Source organism: Mytilus galloprovincialis, chromosome 3 (assembly GCF_965363235.1).
Source record: "Mytilus galloprovincialis chromosome 3, xbMytGall1.hap1.1, whole genome shotgun sequence".
Classification (NCBI taxonomy): domain Eukaryota; kingdom Metazoa; phylum Mollusca; class Bivalvia; order Mytilida; family Mytilidae; genus Mytilus; species Mytilus galloprovincialis.
In genome coordinates, this window is record NC_134840.1 from 53,254,929 (window position 1) to 53,276,440 (window position 21,512).

Here is a 21,512-nt window from a genome sequence, read left to right on the forward strand (position 1 = left end):
GGTAAATTAATACATAAATGTTGTTATTACTGTTTTGAATTTCCCTTCTGCATAGTTTTTTTAATTGACTTTCTTCTGGAAGCATGCTATATATTGGAACTTATATGCAGTGCAAGAAAGCAAAGTGATGAAACATAACTTGTGTCCAAATATACTGAGCCAAAAAAGTTTAGCAACACTTTTATTTCAATTTTTTTTTTGTTGTTTCTGGAAAAAAAATTATTCAAACATCATTGATATAATCCTTAGTTTTACCTGTAATTTAAAACAGACGTACTTTTTTCCTGGTGATTGATTTCGCGCCATTTCAGCTTTGCACGTGTAATTGACGTTTTACCTTCTGTACCTGTACTTTTAAAACGATAGTAAAAATTTCTTTTTCACTGACGTTCAGAAACATGCCATTGATAGGAAAAACACGTACACCTTTGAAAAAATTGCATGGGGCGTCAACCAGGGCTCCCCGAAAATTACCGTCAGACAGGTTTTGGAATGGTTGATGTCGGAATGAGTGTTGTTGACATCGTGGATCGATTAAATGTGCATACGGCAACAGTTTAGAGACTAGCAAACAGATATCAACAAATTGCAACTGCACAGGATAGGTTGATATCCCGTAAACCAAAAAAACTATCGCCAAAGGAGGAGTGCTATCTTCGCTTTTCATCAACACGTGACAAGTTTTTTCCGGCCACAAAAGTAGTGCATTGACTAAGGGCAGCTGCTGGTGTGCCTGCCAATCCTTCATTGGTGCACTAAGGGCATGGCTGAATAATTGATTTTGAATAACAGTATATTTTAGTATATTCATTTCCGCATTTTGACCCTCCCGCGCTTCATACAAAGAAAATCCTAATGAATCTGAGTAATAAACACCCATGTTGCTTCTGACATGTAATAATTCCAGTTTTTTATTATTAAAATTATATGTTGTTATGATTTTGTAATAAAATAAAATTTCATATTTTTGTTGCTAAACTTTTTTGGCTCAGTATATAATTTTCTTTTATATACAAAATTTTAAGATTAAACCACTTTGCAGTAGCAAACAATAAACCTTAAAATATGGACTCATTATCGGAAATGTTATTACAACAACTGTACGATCACGAGGAGTAATAAACAAGCAAAATTTGTCAAGAAATATTTATTATTCCATATTGGTATTATTTTAGTAGGTTTCTCTATACGAATTGAATTTTGAATAAAAAAGCATATTCACCTGGGAAAGTGTTATTCACCGCGCCTAACGTCACGCGCTTTTACATGCAACATTATGGTAAAATGTTTCATGTAAAATTTGTTTTGGTATATATGTTTGTGATTATATACATTTTCTTCTCTCGGAATATGGAATAAAACAATTACTGTCTTTTGCTTCGGTAAATATGGGGTTTAATTGACTTTTGAAAAACTGATATTCACTTCGGCCGTCGGCCTCAGTGAATATCAGTTTTTCAAAAGTCAATAAAACCGCATATTTACCTCATCAAAAGACAGTAATTGTATAATATTCATCAACAATAAACAAAATGAATAATGAATAAAGGATATATATGTTTGGAAATATACTTTTGTCATCCAATCATTGCACTCGTATTATGAAGTGTCCGGATTGTTATACCCAAATATTATTACCACAAATAATACAAATGTAGATATCGCAATGAGGATCATATATATATTGTAAAATACTTTGTCCATAATCTCTGATAATTCCTTCCATGTTAGATCTATGGACCCTTCCTTGTGTTCGGTCTCATTGTAATGACTATTATTGTTCTCTGATAGATGTGTGCCTTTTATATTGTAAATCTGCAAGTCCGACCTTTCATGATGTACTGTATTCTTCCTATGACAGCACTTGTTTTTCCAACACGCAAATTTTATCAAGTAATTTGAAGTGAATTTCTTTAAAGAGTTTGACATTCTTTCATCGTCTGTGCGCATGTGAAGATTTATCACGAATGTAGTTAAAATGACAGCAATAGTAGCAAGTAACAATATAAAAGCCAGGTACAACGCTGAAAAGTGAATAAGAATGAATTACTAGAGGCACAGAGCAGCCCGAACCACTTATAAGATAAACATATGCCATATTAATATTTACATAAATAATTCAGCATACAGAAATACATCCTCTGTCATTATTATATAATTACTTAATCAAAGATACCAGGATTAAAATTTAATACGCCAGACGCGCGTTTCGTCTACAAAAGACTCATCAGTGACGCTCAGACCAAAATAGTTATAAGGCCAAACAAGTACAAAGTTGAAGAGCATTGAGGGCCTAAAATTCAAAAAATCTATTCTTGGGATAAGAAAATCCTTAGTTTTCGAAAAATTTAAAGTTTTGTCAACAGAAAATTTATTAAAATAGCCATATAATTGATATTCATGTCAACACCAAAGTGCTGACTACTCGGCTGGTGATACCCTCGGGGACGAAACGTCCACCAGTAGTGGCATCGACCCAGTGGTGTAAATAGTTATCAAAGGTACCAGGTATATAAACAACAAATTGAATGATTTGTAGACCTGAATTTCACTTTTTATCAACTTTGATGTTTATAAGTACGTTTATCATAAAATTGTTTTCAAGAATAAATCCTAAAACGCTAAAATTCAGGAAAATCACAATTTTAAAAAGGATTCCAGTAATTTATCATCTAGAGTTCAGCAATGGTTTCAGTATTTAATATTTTTCAAAATATAAAAATAGGAAGATATAGCATTATGAATTATGAGAAGGCTATCCACCACAGACCAGATGACGTGGACTAATCAATTTAAGGTTAACGTATGGCTGCAACAATGAGTTAAATCCATACCGCATAGTCCCTTAATGACAACTGTGTTTTTTTTAGCAAGTCAAATGAGAAAACTAACGGTCTGATAGGCTGGAAAAGCTTATTTTGTTTACCATTTTCGTGTTTAATGAATTCTTGGTTTCAAAATCATAGGTACGATTAAGACAAAATGTCAAATAATGATTTATATGTGTTTTAAATATAACAAAAGCGGAATCATACAACGCAATTGGCAACCAGTTTGATTCAATTTTTAAAATAAGTTAAACTGTATCGCCGATATATTTTCTCTTGCAATAGCATTATCGGTACACATTTACTGCACTAGATGCGCATTTCGATAAGAAATCAAAACTATGAGTCGATCTCACTTGGATAAATTTGCATGTATCTTTTAAAGAGACATTTGTTACGATTTAGACGAACAAAAATCACATATTTTCGTTTACCATAGTCACTCCCCCTTATTATCATTAATCCTAGAATTTTTCAATATTTATCACGTATTTGTACCCTATATACCAATATACATTTTTTCACTCTTAATATGCATGTTTCCTATCAAGGTGAAACTCGACTATCGAGAATTTTTGATAATAAGGGTGGGGCTCATAACAAGTTTCCTGTCCTCAATCTACTCTTGAAATACGCAGTAGACATATTGGAAATTTGTTTTCACTGGGAAAAATCCTAGTCAAAGTATTTTGTTTCAGCAAAAATCTGACAACAGTTATAGAAAGATATTGTGACAAAAAATGTTGGTTTACTTACATAAATAGCAGACAGTGTTTGATGTACTGGGTATATTGTCCGAAATCAGCGTAAGATAAACTGCATATGATAACAGAACAGTTAAAGAAAATCCAATCTTTTCACCAGAATCAACTGGCAGTTTGAACACAAACGCTATCAGAATGGCCATCAGAGCTACTGGAAACAAAGTGTTAACAACATGAAACAAAAGACGTCGCTGAAGTCTGATCAAGAAAAACACTGAAGAGAATGAATCACCATCTCGAGTTTGTGCTTCAGCTTTAAAACTTTCTGCTGAGAGTAAATCCCATTCTCCATTTTCAGAATAAAAGCTTGTATCAACAGGCTCTACTTTGAAATACAGTTCAATTTCAGCTTGAGTATATGCCCAAGCACTGACTTTCAAATAGCATCCTTGTGTGTCCATAGGATAATATTTGGTATCAGACTCACAATTAACTTTGTATACTCCAGCTGGGTTCCATATAACTCTACCATCATGTGCTATCCTCATTGGCACTGAGGTGTCGCTGATAACAGATATCCCATCAACCCTATTCAAATGATAAAAAGTCATGCAGTCAAAATACAATGACCCTTAAAAAACATATACATACTACTTTTTTTTAAGTTGAAAATAAGACACTGCCTTTGAAAAAAAACGACCAGTGGCGGATCCCTTCATTAATAGCTAAGTGCCAACTGCATGCCTAAGAGTGGGGCTGTTCAGGTCATGCTTTATGGGTTTCCTATAAAATCAACCATTTTTTCCAGAAAAGGGGGGCGCCTCTGAAGACATTAATTTACAAAATTTAAGAAAATTAAACACATGATGATGGAACGGTAGTTAAATAAATCACTTACCCATTCTCTATAATAATTGCTGGTCTCCAAACATGCTCTTCTGTGGCAAATAGAAAATTGATGCTCGTATAATCCTGTGACGTACTGCTTGTGTTCGACCATTGTAATCTGGAATCCCACCAATCCTAAGTAAACAAATATTTTGTAATGTGTTAAAACATTGTCTGGTTGGAACTAGGACACATTTCGTATTTTCTTGTTATGCGAATCCATTCAAATACTTCCATATAGAAGAAATATAGAAATTATTTAATGTTTATATCAGAAAACCATTGGATATTAATGTGCTAGTGTATATTTCTCTGTTTCATTAAAATATGAGGCAACTCTTAAACAAACTAATTAACATATATACTAAACGAAGATCATATATACTGCTTCTCCACTTGTTTCTATCTCTCTAAGATGTATATTGTTAGATAAAACATGATGGCCTCGACTGAGACGTCTTTGGTCGATTGTATCGTTGGGTTACTGTTAAATTGACGTATACCATCATATACATTTATTCATAGTCAAAATTCCATGGCAGGATTATCTCAACCGCCTCCTTCCCAATAATATCACATTTCATTAATGATTAATTTGTAGCATATCTAGCATCCTCAACACTTGGTATATAATATTAGATATATGTTTTTTTTTAAATATCAGGATTAATTCTAATACATATAATACAATGAAAGTAAAGACTTACGATGGTCAAATATCCAGATAATGATAAAGTCTGATCTTTTATATTCTGAAATTTAGGATAAAAAGTATTAACAAAATACCAAAATTCCGTGGTAAATAAAACCTGGCAAAATAAAATGTCAGACTATATCAACCTACGGAACGAATGGAAAACAAATGTCATATTCCTGACTTGGATTTCCGAAGTTAATTGTGGGTTAATTAAACCTGGTTGTATAGGTCACGTATTCTTGTGGTTAACCAATTCTGCAGTAAATAAATTCTTAAATGTTCCTTCTAAGGTAAAAAAGTTCGAATGCACAATAAGCTGTTCAAATTGTCTACGAGAAATGTCATTCATTTAGACGCTTATTTGCCAAAATGTACTGCTCCCTGCATTTTTCGTTTTATCACTGAACTAACTGAAGTTTAGCACATTTTTCGTCCTATTATTTACTTGTTTTTACACTCATGTTTTGTTTGGACCTTTTATAAACTACTTTTTTAGCTGTCAAATGAAAATGATGTAAATTGTAGTTGGTTAAACCATGTTAAATCTCTTTTTATTAAGACAGGATTATCTTTCATGTGGTTATCTCAAACATATATTTTTCGTTTTTTTATAGATAAGACCGTTGGTTTTCCCGTTTGAATGGTTTTACACTAGAAATTTGGGACCCTTTATAGCTTTTTGTTCGGTGTGAGCCAAGGCTCCGTGTTGAAGGCCGTACATTGACCTATAATGGTTTACTTTTATAAATTGTTATTTGGATGGAGAGTTGTCTCATTGGCACTCACACCACATCTTCTTATATCTAATTAGTGACATTTGGTTAAAGAATACAACCAGAAAGCCACTCAAAAATCGGTTTCAATGAACAATGGTTTTCAAATTTGCAAGCATGTTCGAAGACATTAAATAATCTAATAGTGCCCTATTTATGGGCATTATGTTTTCTGGTCTGTGCGTCTCTCTGTTCGTCCGTCCGTTCTTCCGTTCGTCTTTCTGTCCGCTTCAGGTTAAAGTTTTTGGTCGAGGTAGTTTTTGATGAAGTTGAAGTCCAATCAGCTTGAAACTTAGTAAACATGTTCCCTATGATATGATTTTTTTAATTTTAATGCCAAATTAGAGATTTTATCCCACTTTTACGGTCCACTGAATATATAAAGTGATAATGCGGATGGGGCATCCGTGTACTTGTGACACATTCTTGTTTTTACGGATATTTTTGGTTTTGAGAACTATTTTGATATTTCAGAATTTCATGATATTTACACTTTATTCGAAGTTAGATTCTTTAACCATAAATTATCCATTGAAATAGGGAGATGGACAAATATTCAGAGAGAAAGACGTGTAACTCAAAAGATCTTGGAGATGAGTTTCAGTGTAAATAGATTTCCGTAAAAAGATACACATGTTTTGATAAAAAAAAATGTAAATCGTCCAAATATATTGGTATTTAAGAAAGTTATGAATTTAAAAAAAAAATGACTGATAATACTTAAATTATTTAAAAGATCTAGGGCAATGTCATTGCACTGAGTACACATAGATATATTTAACCGTACAACGATCATCCAGAATTTTGTTTAGCAAAATATTAGAGCATTTCGAAACAGTAGTATCAGCTATATTATTGAGTAAACATGGTGGTTTTATTTTCTTCACTGGATAACAGTTACATATATGGGCGATCTAACGAATGTGTTGCAAGCTACTAATGCAAATGGAACTGCATACGAATATCTAAATAAACTACTAGTAATTCATATCCCTTTCGGGGATATTTAGCAAATTGAATATACAAATAATTAGGGCCCCGCCAAAGGCGGGTCCCCTATAGTGATCAGTCTGTCCGTCCGTCCGTAACACTTTGTGTCCGCTCCATATCTAGAGAACCATTATGATTTCATACTTTATACTTTACATGTTTATTAACCACCACCAGAGGGCGTGTCATGATGTATGTACAACTTCCTAGGTCAAAGGTCAAGGTAAAAAAACTTTGGTTTCAGTTGACAACCCTGTGTCCTGTGGTGAAGATCGTGTCCGCTCTATATCTTGAGAACCGTTATGATTTCAAAGTTTATACTTGACATGTATATGAACCAACACCAGAGGGTGTGTCATAATTTATGAACGACTGCCTAGGGCAAAGTTCAAGGTCAAAAACTTTGGTTTCAGTTGACAACCCCATGTCCTATGGTAAAGATTGTGTCCGCTCTATATCTTGAGAACCGTTATCATTTCAAAGTTTATACTTGACATGTATATAAACCAACACCAAAGGGTGTGTCATAATTTATGTGCAACTTCCTAGGTCAAAGGTCAAGGTCAAAAACTTTGGTTTCAGTTGACAACCCCATGTCTTATGGTAAAGATCGTGTCCGCTCTATATCTTGAGAGCCGTTATCATTTCAAAGTTTATACTTCACATGTATATAAACCAACACCAAAGGGTGTGTCATAATTTATGTGCAACTTCCTAGGTCAAAGGTCAAGGTCAAAAACTTTGTTTCCAGTTGACAACCCCATGTCCTATGGTAAAGATCGTGTCCGCTCTATATCTTGAGAACCGTTATCATTTCAAAGTTTATACTTGACATGTTTATAAACCAACACCAAAGGGTGTGTCATAATTTATTTACAACTTCCTAGGTCAAAGGTCAAGGTAAAAAACTTTGATTTCAGTTGACAAACCCATGTCCTATGGTAAAGATACAATTTTTTAATGCACATTATTCACAGCGGGGCCCACAGAGATGGCTCCCATCTCAATGATATCTAGTTGGGAGATGTATTTGATTAATGTAAATATCGCAAATAAAAAAGAAATAATTAATTTGACTTTAATTTTCTTTTTCTCAAAAGATGGACACAAACCTTTTTAAATAGTAATCTATTGCGACAAATATTTCCGCTTTATTGTTAAAAAATTCATAGAGAGCTAGGGTCATCAAACTTGTGTTTGCTTTATATATAAGTTATACCATGCAAGAGTTTATATATTCAATCTATAATCGTCGAAAAATAAGATGCCGAAACACAATTAAGTCACGCCATCACGGTATATTTTCCTTTTCTGTGTGTTTGTTCATCCGGTGGAGAAGTTTTAACTATATCAACGAGGATAATGAGTTCGATGTTCTCCTTTCAATAAATCTGAAATTTCAGTAGCAGTATCATATTATTTGAAGAAAAAAAATTGTAGGTTAGGATTTCGAAACATTTAAATAAAAAAAAAAATACTTAACTTTAAGGCGATATTTATGTGTATTCTATTTGTACTTCTATTTTCTTAAGAAAAGAGATTTATCACATAAAGTTTAACATTGCATATGTAATTTTTTCGATATTCATATACAGAGTCGATCCGTGTTCCCTAGTTGCATGCAACGTTTCATAAAAGACCTTGAGACCATCGACCTACTTACCTGATACTCAATCACTGTCCATTAAGTAAGAAATGACATACCAAGTCGTTAACTGTTAAAAGATGAAATCTTATGCCAACTCGGACTTTTTTGTCTGGTCTTTGTTGCGCTGTGTAGCTCGTAAATAACTCGGTCCTCAGACTCTCCTCTAGTGCTATACTATAAACCGGTGGCGTAGCAATCGTAGTCTGTACAACGCCTGTAATTGATTTATTTGAACATGGGTTTAATTTTATTTATAGATAATGGGCACAGGCACTTGTCTCAACCCCCCCCCCCTATATACCTTAATATAACACAAGGTACTTAACTAAATTTTTTGAAAAAATGTCACCCAGTCCCGAATTTCCGTTATTTTTCGATTTCTCGGTTTTCAAACCTAATTAAACTTATTATGCCGTAAATCTAAATTGATTTATCTACACAATGGTATATGACACGACTACCATTGTTGTCGGGATCACTGGCAGCAGGCCTCGGAAGTTACAACCCAGATGGAACACAATAGTTATGCGCCCTTAGAAAGCTAGTCGGTGATCATATCGGTGATTGAAAAATTGCAAAAAAAACTATGATTTAAAAGCATTTCATCAATTTATTCTTTCATGAACTAGTACAAGCGTCTCTCCGGATTATTAATATCAGCTGAAATATTTAAAATGTGACTACGAAAAGACTTTTGATGATTGAATATGTTTTCAATACTTAACACTGATCAATGATAGTGAAGGTTAAAATCTACTCACATTATATACTGTAGTATTATATGTACAAAGGTGTAAATAATGAGTACTTCGTCAAATACGACAGATCTAACGGTCAATCATGAAGATATTCAAGCCAATGATGACTTATTTGCAGATGAAATCGAAAATCAAAATAATATAAATAACATTAATTTAACACAACCAATAACCGATAGTCAATTCAATGATGACGACATGTATAATAGAATTATTCAGACAAAGTTTGGTCAATTAGATAGATATAATTTTAAGAGCGAATTATTACAAAACACTGACACAGATGATTTGAAACCTATCAGAAGCTCCCATTTTGAATTAACAAAGAAAAAAGAACATGTACTATTAGAATCTAGACTCATCGAACGCACTCATCGTGAAAACGACGGTCAATCGAAGAAAAGCTTTCTAATGACATTTACACCTTATTTAATTTTCTTGAGGACAATCTCACAAGTAATGAACTAACACCTTTAATTTCTCGAGACAGACGGAATACGAATGCACATTTCGATACTGGCGATAACAGTGTACACGAGGTTCTCAACAAAATGACAAACCGTGAATCAAGCACGCAAGGCAATTCATATATATAATATACTTGCAACACTTCTCGAAATCAAACAAAGTTTCGATGAAAATCTAAAAACTTTAAACGATAAAATTGAAACAATAACTGAGAAATTCGAATGTGAGATCAAGCGTCTTGTTAATGTGGTTCATGACAAAGATAGACAAATTTATTCATTAAAAACAGAATTGTATGATGAAAAAGAAAAAGTAACTCGCCTAAGGTCAGAAATCTAACTGCAATCTCAAGATTTGAAAGACCAAGAAGATAAGATACGCACGAGTGACGAACAAAGACAAAATGTTTTCAATAAAATAGTAAACCGACTAGAATCAATAGATGGGAAATGTAAAACACTTGGAAAAATACAATGTCTTATAGTGAGGCTTTAAATAGAAATGCTGGTGAAAAAATACATTCACAGACGAAAACTGCTAACTCTGAACTTAATAATCATCAGAGTTTACATTACGAAAACAATAGTATAAATAGCGCAAACAGGGATCATGTATATAATCAGGAAAACACAATAACAAAAAACACTTACGTACATGCATACGCACGACCAAATACAGTGGACAGACCGGTTCCTACAGAACAGATTCAACAAATACAAACACGAGTCACAAACGGAGATACAAGTGTATTTCGTGTTGTTGTAAGGAAACGTTCCAGAAGAATCGTACTTTAAAATGTAACTGCTGATAAACCTTTCGAACTAGTTGATACTGCAATTAGAAACTTTGCGTCAAATAAAGGAGTTAATATAACTTTTGTAAAACTTCTAATAAAGCGACAATACAAAGACATTGCAACATATACTCTTCGTGCTAACATCAATGAGAGGGACTTTGCTGCAGTAGAAAACGATGACTTCTTTTGGCCAGAAGGCGTGTACTGGCGAGACTATATCCCACAAAACAAACATCTATAACATTCATGTTCAATCTGTTATATATTGTCTATTTTATTTTACTCATGTTGTTACGAATAACAACATGGAATATGAGAGGCGCTATGTATGGCACCTCATATTTTGAAAACTTGCTCAAAGACTCTGATATATGTATTGTAACTGAGCACTGGTTAAATAGAACTAATATTACATTTTCATATGAATTAGCAAATGATTTTCGAGTATTTTCATGCTTTAGCTCTAGTTCAGTAAATTCAAAATAGGCTCTGGTGGAGTAGCTATTCTTGTAAGGAAAACATTTGGTTTTAAGACTTATAATTTATTTGTTGATAATGACAGAATTTGCGCTGTCAAATTATCCAAGCATGGTTATGAAAGTTTATGTATAATCGGTACTTTACTACCATCAACAAATCATTCAGCTAAAAAAGAGTATTTACAATATTTTCAAACTGTGTGTAGTATTTATGATAAAATTGAGAATGGAAATGAGGAATGTGCCAAAGAGACAACAACCCGACCATAGAAAAAAAAGCAGGTCACCAACAGGTCTTCAATGTAGCGAGAAATTCCCGCACCCGGATGCGTCCTTCAGCTGGCCCCTAAACACATATATACTAGTTCAGTGATAATGAACGCCATTTGTACACAAGAAACTAAAATTAAAATAATACAAGACTAACAAAGGCCAGAGGCTCCTGACTTGGGACAGGCGCAAAAATGCGGTGGGGTTAAACATGCTTGCGAGATCTCAACCCTCCCCCTATACCTCTAGCCAATGTAGAAAAGTAAACGCATAATAATACGCACATTAAAATTCAGTTCAATAGAAGTCCGAGTCTGATGTCAGAAGATGTAACCAAAGAAAATAAACAAAATAACAGTAATACATAAATAACAACAGACTACTAGCAGTTAACTGACATGCCAGCTCCAGACTTCAATGCCCCTGTTTATCTTCGTGGAATCGAATTGAAAACTCAGAATAAAAAATGAAAAAACAATGAAACATAAATGGGTAAAAAGAGATAACGTATGTATAGCAGAACGGTAGATACAAACTCAAATAAAAGAAGGTAGATAGTCATTTTAACTACATGCATTTTTCACTAAATCTAAGAGATATTCCCCCCCCCCCCCAAAATATGAATAAAAATTGCAATTGTACTCACCAAGAAGTATAAATATGATGAAATTATGAATGTCCATTTCTAGCATCAATTTAATTCCGTCTTATGAAGCCAATCCAAAAAAATATTATTGAAAAAGTTTCCGTAGGTATGTTGATAAAAGTAAACGCTTCACTGACTTTAATGCTATTAAAGATAAACTTTCTAGTTCACTTGTTTTCTATTTAATTGAAAACTATTTGATATACTTTTAAAACAACAATTTCTAAACATTTTGATATGACAAGTAAACAAAATCTGTTTTAATCCCACCTGTGATCACCTGTTCGCCAGTTGAACCTACGTAATGTCTTGATGCTGACTATACAGCACGTTGATTTCACACGGAGTCTAATAACTACTTATACTTTTTTTTAACGATAATTATCAAGGTAACCTCAAGGAGGCTCCTTTTTAAAAATCAATAAGTAACAATATTTTTATTTGTACTAGTACCTTTTTTGTATCTAAGTCACGTTTATATTTATTATTTCTATTTAAATAATCAAAATATCAAATCTATAGTTGTGTCATGGTAAAGTGATTGTCTTTGTCATCATGTAATTATTATTCCAAGAAGACTTTAAAAAGGTCTTTGTCTTAATGAAAATACGTTGAAAAGAAGAGATTTTATTTCCCGCTTGTTTACTTATGATTGATTAATCATTTATAGGTTGCTGAACGTCCTGTGGCAATTATTTCAAGCCTGTTCAGGACAAGAACAAATTAACAAGTACATTCAAAAGGTAGGGTCTGCAATATGGGTCCGGGTTGAAAGTCGGACAAAAAAGTATCCTTGCTTGAACAGACCACCTACTGTAGTGACTCTGCAGCTTTCCCTTATCTTACAGAAGATGATTATTTGTGTACACCAATTTGAAGCACACTTATTGCCTGGAAAAAAATGACATTATTTCTTGTTATCGGTACGGCAGATTTTTTTTAAGGACATTATCTCACCCTTTGGTGCATTTTCTTCTCTGGAGGAATCTGCTCTTTTCGGTCCTATGGCAATAAGACTAAATAATTTGCATAATGCCCTTTTAATATTGTCCTTTTAATATACCTAAGTAATTTCTAATACATATAATGAATCACTGTTGAATAATTATTAAATTGTTTCAGGACAGTAAAAAGCATGAACAAGGTTGTTGCAGTAGCCCAACATCATATATCAGCAAAAACTGAAGTTCAGAAAATAACAATATTTCATACCAAGGAAACTTCTGAGTAATGCATATTATTTTAAATGCAACGACTCTTTAACAGAATACTATTGGATAAAAACATACAAGAAATTAAAGAAAAATGACTTACATAATGTCATATCCCTCAGTCATCATTGAAACCAATATAATTACACAGAGCGAAGTCAATATTAATAGTGGGATGAAAGACATAACGAGTCAAGAGTAGTGGATATTTGAACACATATAAAATCAGTTGTCATATTGGCAATTATACCACATCTCCTTCTTTGTATACTGATATCGGAACTAAACACATTTATTCTAAAAACAGATGTTGGCATGACACGGGTTATGTTCTTCTCATATATGTTATGATGGTATGATACTAAACCCCTAACGGGAAGGATTGTGCCTGATGTTCATATGATGAAATCATAATCTTTCAGTCAGTTTAATTGAAGTCTGGAGCTGGCATGTCAGTTAACTGCTAGTAGTCTGTTGTTATTCATGTATTATTGTCATTTTCTTTATTTTCTTTGGTTACATCTTCTGACATCAGACTCGGACTTCTCTTGAACTGAATTTTAATGTGCGTATTGTTATGCGTTTACTTTTCTACATTGGTTAGAGGTATAGGGGGAGGGTTGAGATCTCACAAACATGTTTAACCCCGCCGCATTTTTGCGCCTGTCCCAAGTCAGGAGCCTCTGGCCTTTGTTAGTCTTGTATTATTTTAATTTTAGTTTCTTGTGTACAATTTGGAAATTAGTATGGCGTTCATTATCACTGGACTAGTATATTATATTTGTTTAGGGGCCAGCTGAAGGACGCCTCCGGGTGCGGGAATTTCTCGCTACATTGAAGACCTGTTGGTGACCCTCTGCTGTTGTTTTTTATTTGGTCGGGTTGTTGTCTCTTTGACACATTCCCCATTTCCATTCTCAATTTCATTCATAAACAAGTTCTGAAGCTATAAATCTGAAACCGTGCAAGTTGCACCAAAGCGTCAAGGGGTTGCTAACTTTCAATTTAATTTATATTGAAAAACCACAAATTTCAATTTTGCACGAAGTTTAAGTAGACCTCCAAATAGCTATTGGGATTGTGCTGCTTGCTTGCTTTCTCATTAAAGTTTATCCCAAATGTTCATATTTGAAATACATAATAAAGATAAATTAGATTCATTTCAATTTCAAGTTAAATGTTTATTAAAACGATGACTCTCATTCTTTTTTCATTGTTGTTTCTTCTACTTCTACATCTGAAAAAAACACAAAATACCAAAAATAAAATTGTCGAAATTAGTGTGTGCTGTTCGGTTGTTTCTATATTTAAATATATAAAGCTTACTGGTAGTTTAAAATCAAGACAACAAATATCAAATGGATTAAAAAAAATGTTATGAGTAGCTGTTATCTGTTTTCATAGATTTTATGTTTTTTTCAACTGTGACTCTTCCATAATTGCTATCTTGCAATTTGTCTAGACATAAGTCTGTTTTGTAAAACCTGAAATATTGATCAGTTTTTTTCAGTCAATTGAACTAGTAAATACTTTAAGGATAATTCAACAAATACATGAATACATCTACTTAGTACATTTGTAATTGTTAAGGCCATTTAAAGTTTTTTTATTTAAATATTACAAGATTGATCGTTTATATAAATATCCAGTGTTAATTTCCATTGTTTAACGCGAGCGTACCTTTTAGATGAATAAATCTAATGAAAACTTCGGTTCCTTATTAGTGCATTTTGTTTAAAAATTCGTATGTATAATTACTTTCATTTGTTTCCAAATCGGTCTTGTATTGTTCTGGTCGTACTATTGCAAATATTCAATTTCATGACTGCATCATGTGTTTCTATCAGTTTACCATAGTGCTATCACATGATTAGTTTAGAAATTAATGATACACCCTATTTTTAAGTGTTTTAATGTCTCACTAATATTACCGTTTTAATTTATTGACATAACTTCACAACCCGATTTTCAATAACAGTGAGTGGTAAGACAAGCGATAGCCTTTCAAAAAGTGCTATATTCGACTCTTAGCTGATGAAAATGGAAAGAGCTCTCGCTTTGTAGGTTTTAAATTCATTTACTAGAATAGTCACGTGTATCAATCCACAAATTTTACCACACACGTGAGGTCACACTTTATGGACTTGTAGTATCGTTTAACGTTGTTGTTTACTCCAGACGATTCGTCTATTTATAGATAAAAGTTACCTGTGTAAAATCTAATTGCTAAAATAGAGACGTCAAATCCGATACTCTACGGGATTGAAGGATATTTACTAGGTTTGGATTGTCCTAACCAATCAATAAATTTTGATTATTCACGTCTCGTAATATCTTCCAATCAGGTAGCAAGAAAAATTCACGTCCTAAGTGTCCATCGTTCAATTCTTGATATCGACTCCTAGGAGTCGATAATAATCGTTGCAAAGAATCCTGCTCAAACTTTTGTGAAAGACGGGTTTAACTTTGAAGTGTTGCGAGAGTTTATGTTCTATGTTGAAGGCATTTGAAGTGACCTGCAATACAAGAACTGTTCCATTGAGTTTAGTTATATGTCTTCTGTTTCTGTACCTGACCGGCCATGTTTTCTGTATTTGGCATGTGTAGTGCATCATGACATATGACATTGGTATGTGTACCATTATGAACTTTCGTTCAGGACTGCTTTGTGTATTTTTGACATGGAACTCTTGACCAGCCTATGTCTTTTTTACTCTTGACCTATGCACTTTGGGTGTGTCATCATGATACAGTGTGTTCTCTGGTATAGTACCTTGACCTAAAAGTATAATTTTGATTTGACCTTGCTTCTGAACATGTGGCATGAAGATGTATTGTCATAAGATGGTGAGTCTTGTGGCACGAGAAACTTCATATGAGCTTGACCTTTGCCCTCAATGTACAACGTGTATATATTTTTTGAATTATATGGAGAATTGCCTGATTGCATTCATACCACATCTTCTTATATCTCTATTAGATATATAAATATATTAGTTAGTTTTGTGTACCACGATGATCTTTTCCTCAAAATCTGCTTTGTGTTTTTTTTTTGTCATGGAACTCTTGACCAGTCTATGATTTTTTGAGTTTTGACCTATGCATATTGGGTGTGCCTCTTGGTATGATTACATTGAAAAAGTCAGGAGTCTCTGGTTTTTGATAGTCTTGTATGTTTTAATTGTAAGTTCGGTTTTATGTTTTGCAGTTTAAATTTTGTACTAGTACACATTTTGTTTGGTGGCTATCTGAAGTCCGCCGCCGTGCGAGGGATTTTCTCGCTTTGTTGAAGACCCATTGGTGGCCTTCGACTGCTTTTTGTTCTTTTTTCATGTTACTGTCTCTTTTACACATTCCACATTCCCATTCTTTATTTTTGAATTGAAGAACGTGTTGATCAAATGAAAACTAAATCCTTTAATTGCCGTGAAAAATTAGAGAGAACATTTACTGCTTCAGTCAGTTGTGATAGATAATTCAAAATGTTTCAATAATTATACCTTGAGTTTCATTTCACGGACATGTATATATGGATAGTCTGTTTTAACATCTTAAAAAATCACACAGAAGGTATACGCATATCAATAAACTGAACTAAGTGCAAAGAACCTTTAAAGTACACTTAGACAGAGAGCTCAATCTAGTGAAACACTTTGTTATGCTGGTCACTGTCTGTTACCAAACTGCACCGCAATCCTAAAAAAAATATGCAAGTTAAATCTATTAGAAGTAGAATTCAAAGGAAGTAAATAAACTGTTTACTGAAATAAATGTACAAAATGTCTATGGGCCACAGATGCCCCTGCTTGTGAAAAAAATCCACAAGTAAACTTCCACATATAGATGCAAGATTCACGTAATTTTGACTGTTTTGTGACCATAAGCATTGTGTATAAGTTTCAAAACATTTGGTTGAGGCAAACTAAAGCTAAAGAACAGAAACAACAGATTTAGCATTTTTCCTATCTTTAGGCTCCGTGTTGATATTTGTATCATTGGTACTCGAACCACACCTTCTTACATCTAATAACTCATGAACAGTAACAGTAACACCACCCAATATTGAACTTGATAGATCTGTGTTATGGGGTAATAATCATTACGTATAAGGTTTATAACATATGATTGAGTCAAACTTGTTAAAGAGAACGAAAATGAAAAATTCAGCATTTTTTATGTTTTCAAAGGAAAATGATAACTCATGAACGGTAAAAGTGACGTTACCAAATTTCATTTTGATGTTATACTATTGTTTAAGAAAAAGGGAGAAGGTTTGGTACCATTAAAACGTTTAATCCTGCTGCAAATGTTTGAACCTGTCCTAAGTCAGGAATCTGATGTACAGCAGTTGTCGTTTGTTTATGTAATTTATACGTGTTTCTCGTTTCTCGTATTTTTATCTAGATTGAACCGTTGGTTTTCCCGTTTAAATGGTTTTACACTTATTATTGTCTAGTAATTTTGGGGCCCTTTATAGCTTGTTGTTCGGTGGGAGCCAAGGCTCCGTGTTGAAGGCCGTGCATTGACCTATAACGGTTTACTTTTATAAATTGTTATTTGGGTGGAGAGTTGTCTCATTGGCACATCTTCTATATCTATTTGCTCATTGTTAAAGGCCGTATGGTGACATATAGTTGTTAATTTCTGTGTCATCTGGTCTCTTGTGGAGAGTTCTTCTTTGGCACTCATGCTACATTAGGTGGAGGGTGGGGATCCCGCTAGCAAATGATTTTTTAATATAAGAAATTGATTTTTTAATATTAGAAAATGATTTTTTAATATTAAAAAATCATTTATTAATATTAGAAAATGATTTATTAATATTAGAAAATTATTTTTTAATATTAGAAAATAGCTCATTTTGTCCACTTTGGCTTGCCATAGTCACTGGGGTAAAGCTGATGACCGTAACTGCATTCACGGTCATCCCAAGATGTCGGATGAAAAATTAGGTCAGTATTTTTATTGTCTGTTAAGGTGTTTCTACATCATTTTCCTTACAACACGGCCGACACTCGGCTAACCGAGAGATTGGTCGGTTAATCTATATTGAGTATGCGGCTATATGGGCGATTGGTCTGTTAATCGGGTTGGTTATACGTCTGTTAAGAGTAAAACGCTTAATTTAATGTTAAACTCTATTAAATATACAGATTTTTGACATGTTATAAGAACCAAATCAAAAAAAGAAAAGTGTCTGACAAAATGATATCTATCATAGAACATTTTGCCCTTGTAAAAACATTTCTTAGTCTGCGCAGTTTTCAGTAAAACTAAAAGGCGTCGCGCAAGTATGTGGTATTTATGCTTATACGGATAGCAATTGTTTTAATAAAAGGCGAAAGAAACAAATTTAGATATCATTTAAAGGACAAAAAATAGTACTCTGGTTCTAAAAAATAAATGACATTGGTAAATATTTGATAATTGTAAAATAACGTGAATAATACCCCGTTTTAGTGAAAATTATGGGAATAAAGTCTGTTAATGGGTTGGACAATTGAAATTGTGTCGGTTAAGAGTTATTTAGCCACGACAATAATTTTGCTACCTTTATATTTTCCCCTTGAAAAATTTAAGAATGAGATGTTCCTGAGTAAACAAAGATGACAATACGGTGCCACAGTATCATAGAAAGAGCATTTTTATTTTGACTTTCTTTGCATTTTATTGATGGGTGTGTCACTTCAATATAGCGTGATATGGTTGGCCTCTGGAATATGCATGAATTTTTTATTGACGTTTTCAATCAGCCTTAATTGTTTTGTCTGTTCGTAGTAACATGTTCTCAACCCCAACTGAAAGTGTCTTTCTAATACAACACAGGGTACATATAACGTGTTCTCGTTCACATATGAACATGATATTTGTCACTGGACTTTAAACCCTAATTCGTCAGCATCATCCAATTGGTTTTTTTCTTCTGTTACTTAATCATATGTTGTTTACAAATGAACATGATATTTGTCATTGGACATTAAACCCTAATTCGTCAGCATCATCCATTTTTTTTTTCTTCTGTTACTTAATCATATGTTGTTTACAAATCACTCTAAAGAAGTAAACGGAAAGGAGCGAATGCAGCTACATTTGGTTATTTTAAGTTTCAATTCATTTTATTCCGTTTAGTTCCTTTCTACATAAGTGCAGAGGAAAACTACAGTTGTCTATGGTGGCCGGTGAAGTCCATTACGCGTTTTCGCGATTTCGCCTTTCATATTCTATAGGGCGAAATCGCGAAAAGGCGAAATCGCGAAGTTGAAAACGCGAAAACGCGAAGTCGAAAACGAGAAATCGGTTTCGCGTTTTCGCGTTTTCGACTTCGCAATTTCGCGTTTTCGCCATATAGGCGAAAACGCTAAAGCGCAAAAACGCAAAATGGCATTAACCTGCCACCATAGTTGTCCGCATGTAAACTTCTAGAATTTGTCACCAATATAAGTATATCGCAATCCGTTAATGTTTCAACAGCCATCGGTGTTTCATGTGTGTATTCTTAAACAAGTATTATTTTTCTCTCGTTTTTAGCAATGTATCACTCTCTACTGTCCTTATATATTATTCTATATTCTGCGTTTCCATCCAGATTCTCGTGTATACCATAAGGGTCCCGATTGGGGGTATTGTTTATTTCTGTATTCTTTAAATTGTTATGTCATTTTTTTCAACATTTTATTTATCTTACTCATTATTCTTTCTTTATTTTTCATATTTTGTCATCCCGATATATTTTACTTACTGATGTTTAGTTACATTACGACGTTTATCTCTGATTTATATACTGGTTACCAATGTAGATGACAAATTTGTGTCATTCATGACAATTAAACAGAAACAACATGATGTATGCGATCATTCTTGGATGAAATTATTACTTTAATATTACACTTTTTGAAACCATTTTATCAATTTTCAATTTCATGTGTTGTATCCGTATACGATCGTATATGTTATGTTTCATTGCTCATGTGTTGTTTTCGTATATTTTAGCCGCTCGTCTTGAGCCTACTCATTTGATCCGATAACACCCCATATAGCAATAAAATTATACTTTTATTGCCATTCATAACTCTTAACAGACCAATTAACAGACCGGGTTTTATACATCCGACCCATTAACAGACCAGGTTTTAAATAAAGATTGATTTATGTCATCAAAATACAGATTTTCGTGTAGATTTTTCACACAATGATATCAATATGGTTAACAAACATAATGCCTTTCTTTTTTTCGATGTTCAAATTATTGAATGCAAGTAAATTTAACCAATGTGTCATTTTGTGTACATTTTATGTGTGTAAAATGTGTATAAATATTTTGATGAGTAACCCGCCTTTTCATTTTATAGATCGTACATCGAAGCTAGAAAAATAATAATTACACCACTGAATTCAGTACATTGAATTGTTTTGTTAGACATGAATACTTTTTATGATGAAAATATATTTAGAAAGTTATACAATGAAACATGCTGAACTTTCAATGATTTTCTCGATAACACCTGATTAACAGACTTTAGCCAACCCGATTAACAGACCAACCGCCGATATAGCCGCATACTCAATATAGATTAACCGACCAATCTCTCGATTAGCCGAGTGTCGGCCGTGTACAAAGCATACTTTGATACGATGTAAATTTATAAAAGATTCACACGGAAGTCACAAATCTCTACCGAGGAACGTGTATAAAACGGGAATTTGGATTTGAAAAATTCGCTAGGATGACCGTAAATCGTAATCGAGATGACCGTAACAGGATTAGCGATTCATAACAAGGCTGACCGTAATTGGTTAAAAGATGACCGTAAATTGTTAAGGATGACCGTAACTTTTAAAGGATGACCGTCAATTCTAAGAAATAGTCATATTTGTATTCATAACTATTTTTCGAGTTTGTCTCAATAGGGGTTCGTTTAGCGGTTATGAATATGTTTTATCAATTTCGTTTCAACTATTTGCCGTATTTAGAGTTTATGACAATGATAGTAAATTGCATATTTCTCGTAAATAATTAAATATTTAAGGAATGTCTGTAATATTTTTTCTGTCCATGAAGAAATAACATAAAAAAGTTGGTGCACACTGAATAACGCGCGTAGCTGGTTATTTAACAGTGTGCATCACATTTTTTATGTTATTTCGAATAGACAGAAAAAATGTTACATTCATTTCTTATAATTTAATTCAAAATTCCATTTTAAACCATGAAAAAACGTTGATGACGTCACGGTCACTAGACTAAATTATGTCTATGGGCTCATTAAAAAATAACGTCAGCAAATCAGAAGACGCGTTACATCTAAAATTAAATTATTTATTGATAACAACGTTAAAATTTTGAATACAAATCAAA

At 33.2% G+C, this 21,512-nt stretch overlaps 1 protein-coding gene across 3 annotated transcripts in view; it reads right to left on the bottom strand.

The window, feature by feature from the left end:
• Positions 1 to 1,565: 1,565 nt before the first annotated feature.
• LOC143068302 (acetylcholine receptor subunit beta-like) overlaps positions 1,566 to 21,512 on the bottom strand; it is a 52,322-nt gene continuing 32,375 nt past the window's right edge. The window contains exons 1-6 of one of the 3 annotated variants that reach the window (XM_076242240.1): positions 11,946 to 12,228; positions 8,585 to 8,742; positions 5,128 to 5,172; positions 4,431 to 4,555; positions 3,585 to 4,120; positions 1,566 to 2,024 (exon numbers count right to left, since the gene is read on the bottom strand). In XM_076242240.1, coding sequence (XP_076098355.1) covers positions 1,600 to 2,024; positions 3,585 to 4,120; positions 4,431 to 4,555; positions 5,128 to 5,172; positions 8,585 to 8,742; positions 11,946 to 11,991 — 1,335 coding nt within the window. In that variant the 5' untranslated portion in view covers positions 11,992 to 12,228 and the 3' untranslated portion in view covers positions 1,566 to 1,599. Of the gene's footprint in view, positions 2,025 to 3,584; positions 4,121 to 4,430; positions 4,556 to 5,127; positions 5,173 to 8,584; positions 8,743 to 10,404; positions 10,581 to 11,945; positions 12,229 to 21,512 lie in introns of those variants that run through there. The other 2 variants (XM_076242242.1, XM_076242241.1) reach the window with 2 other exon arrangements.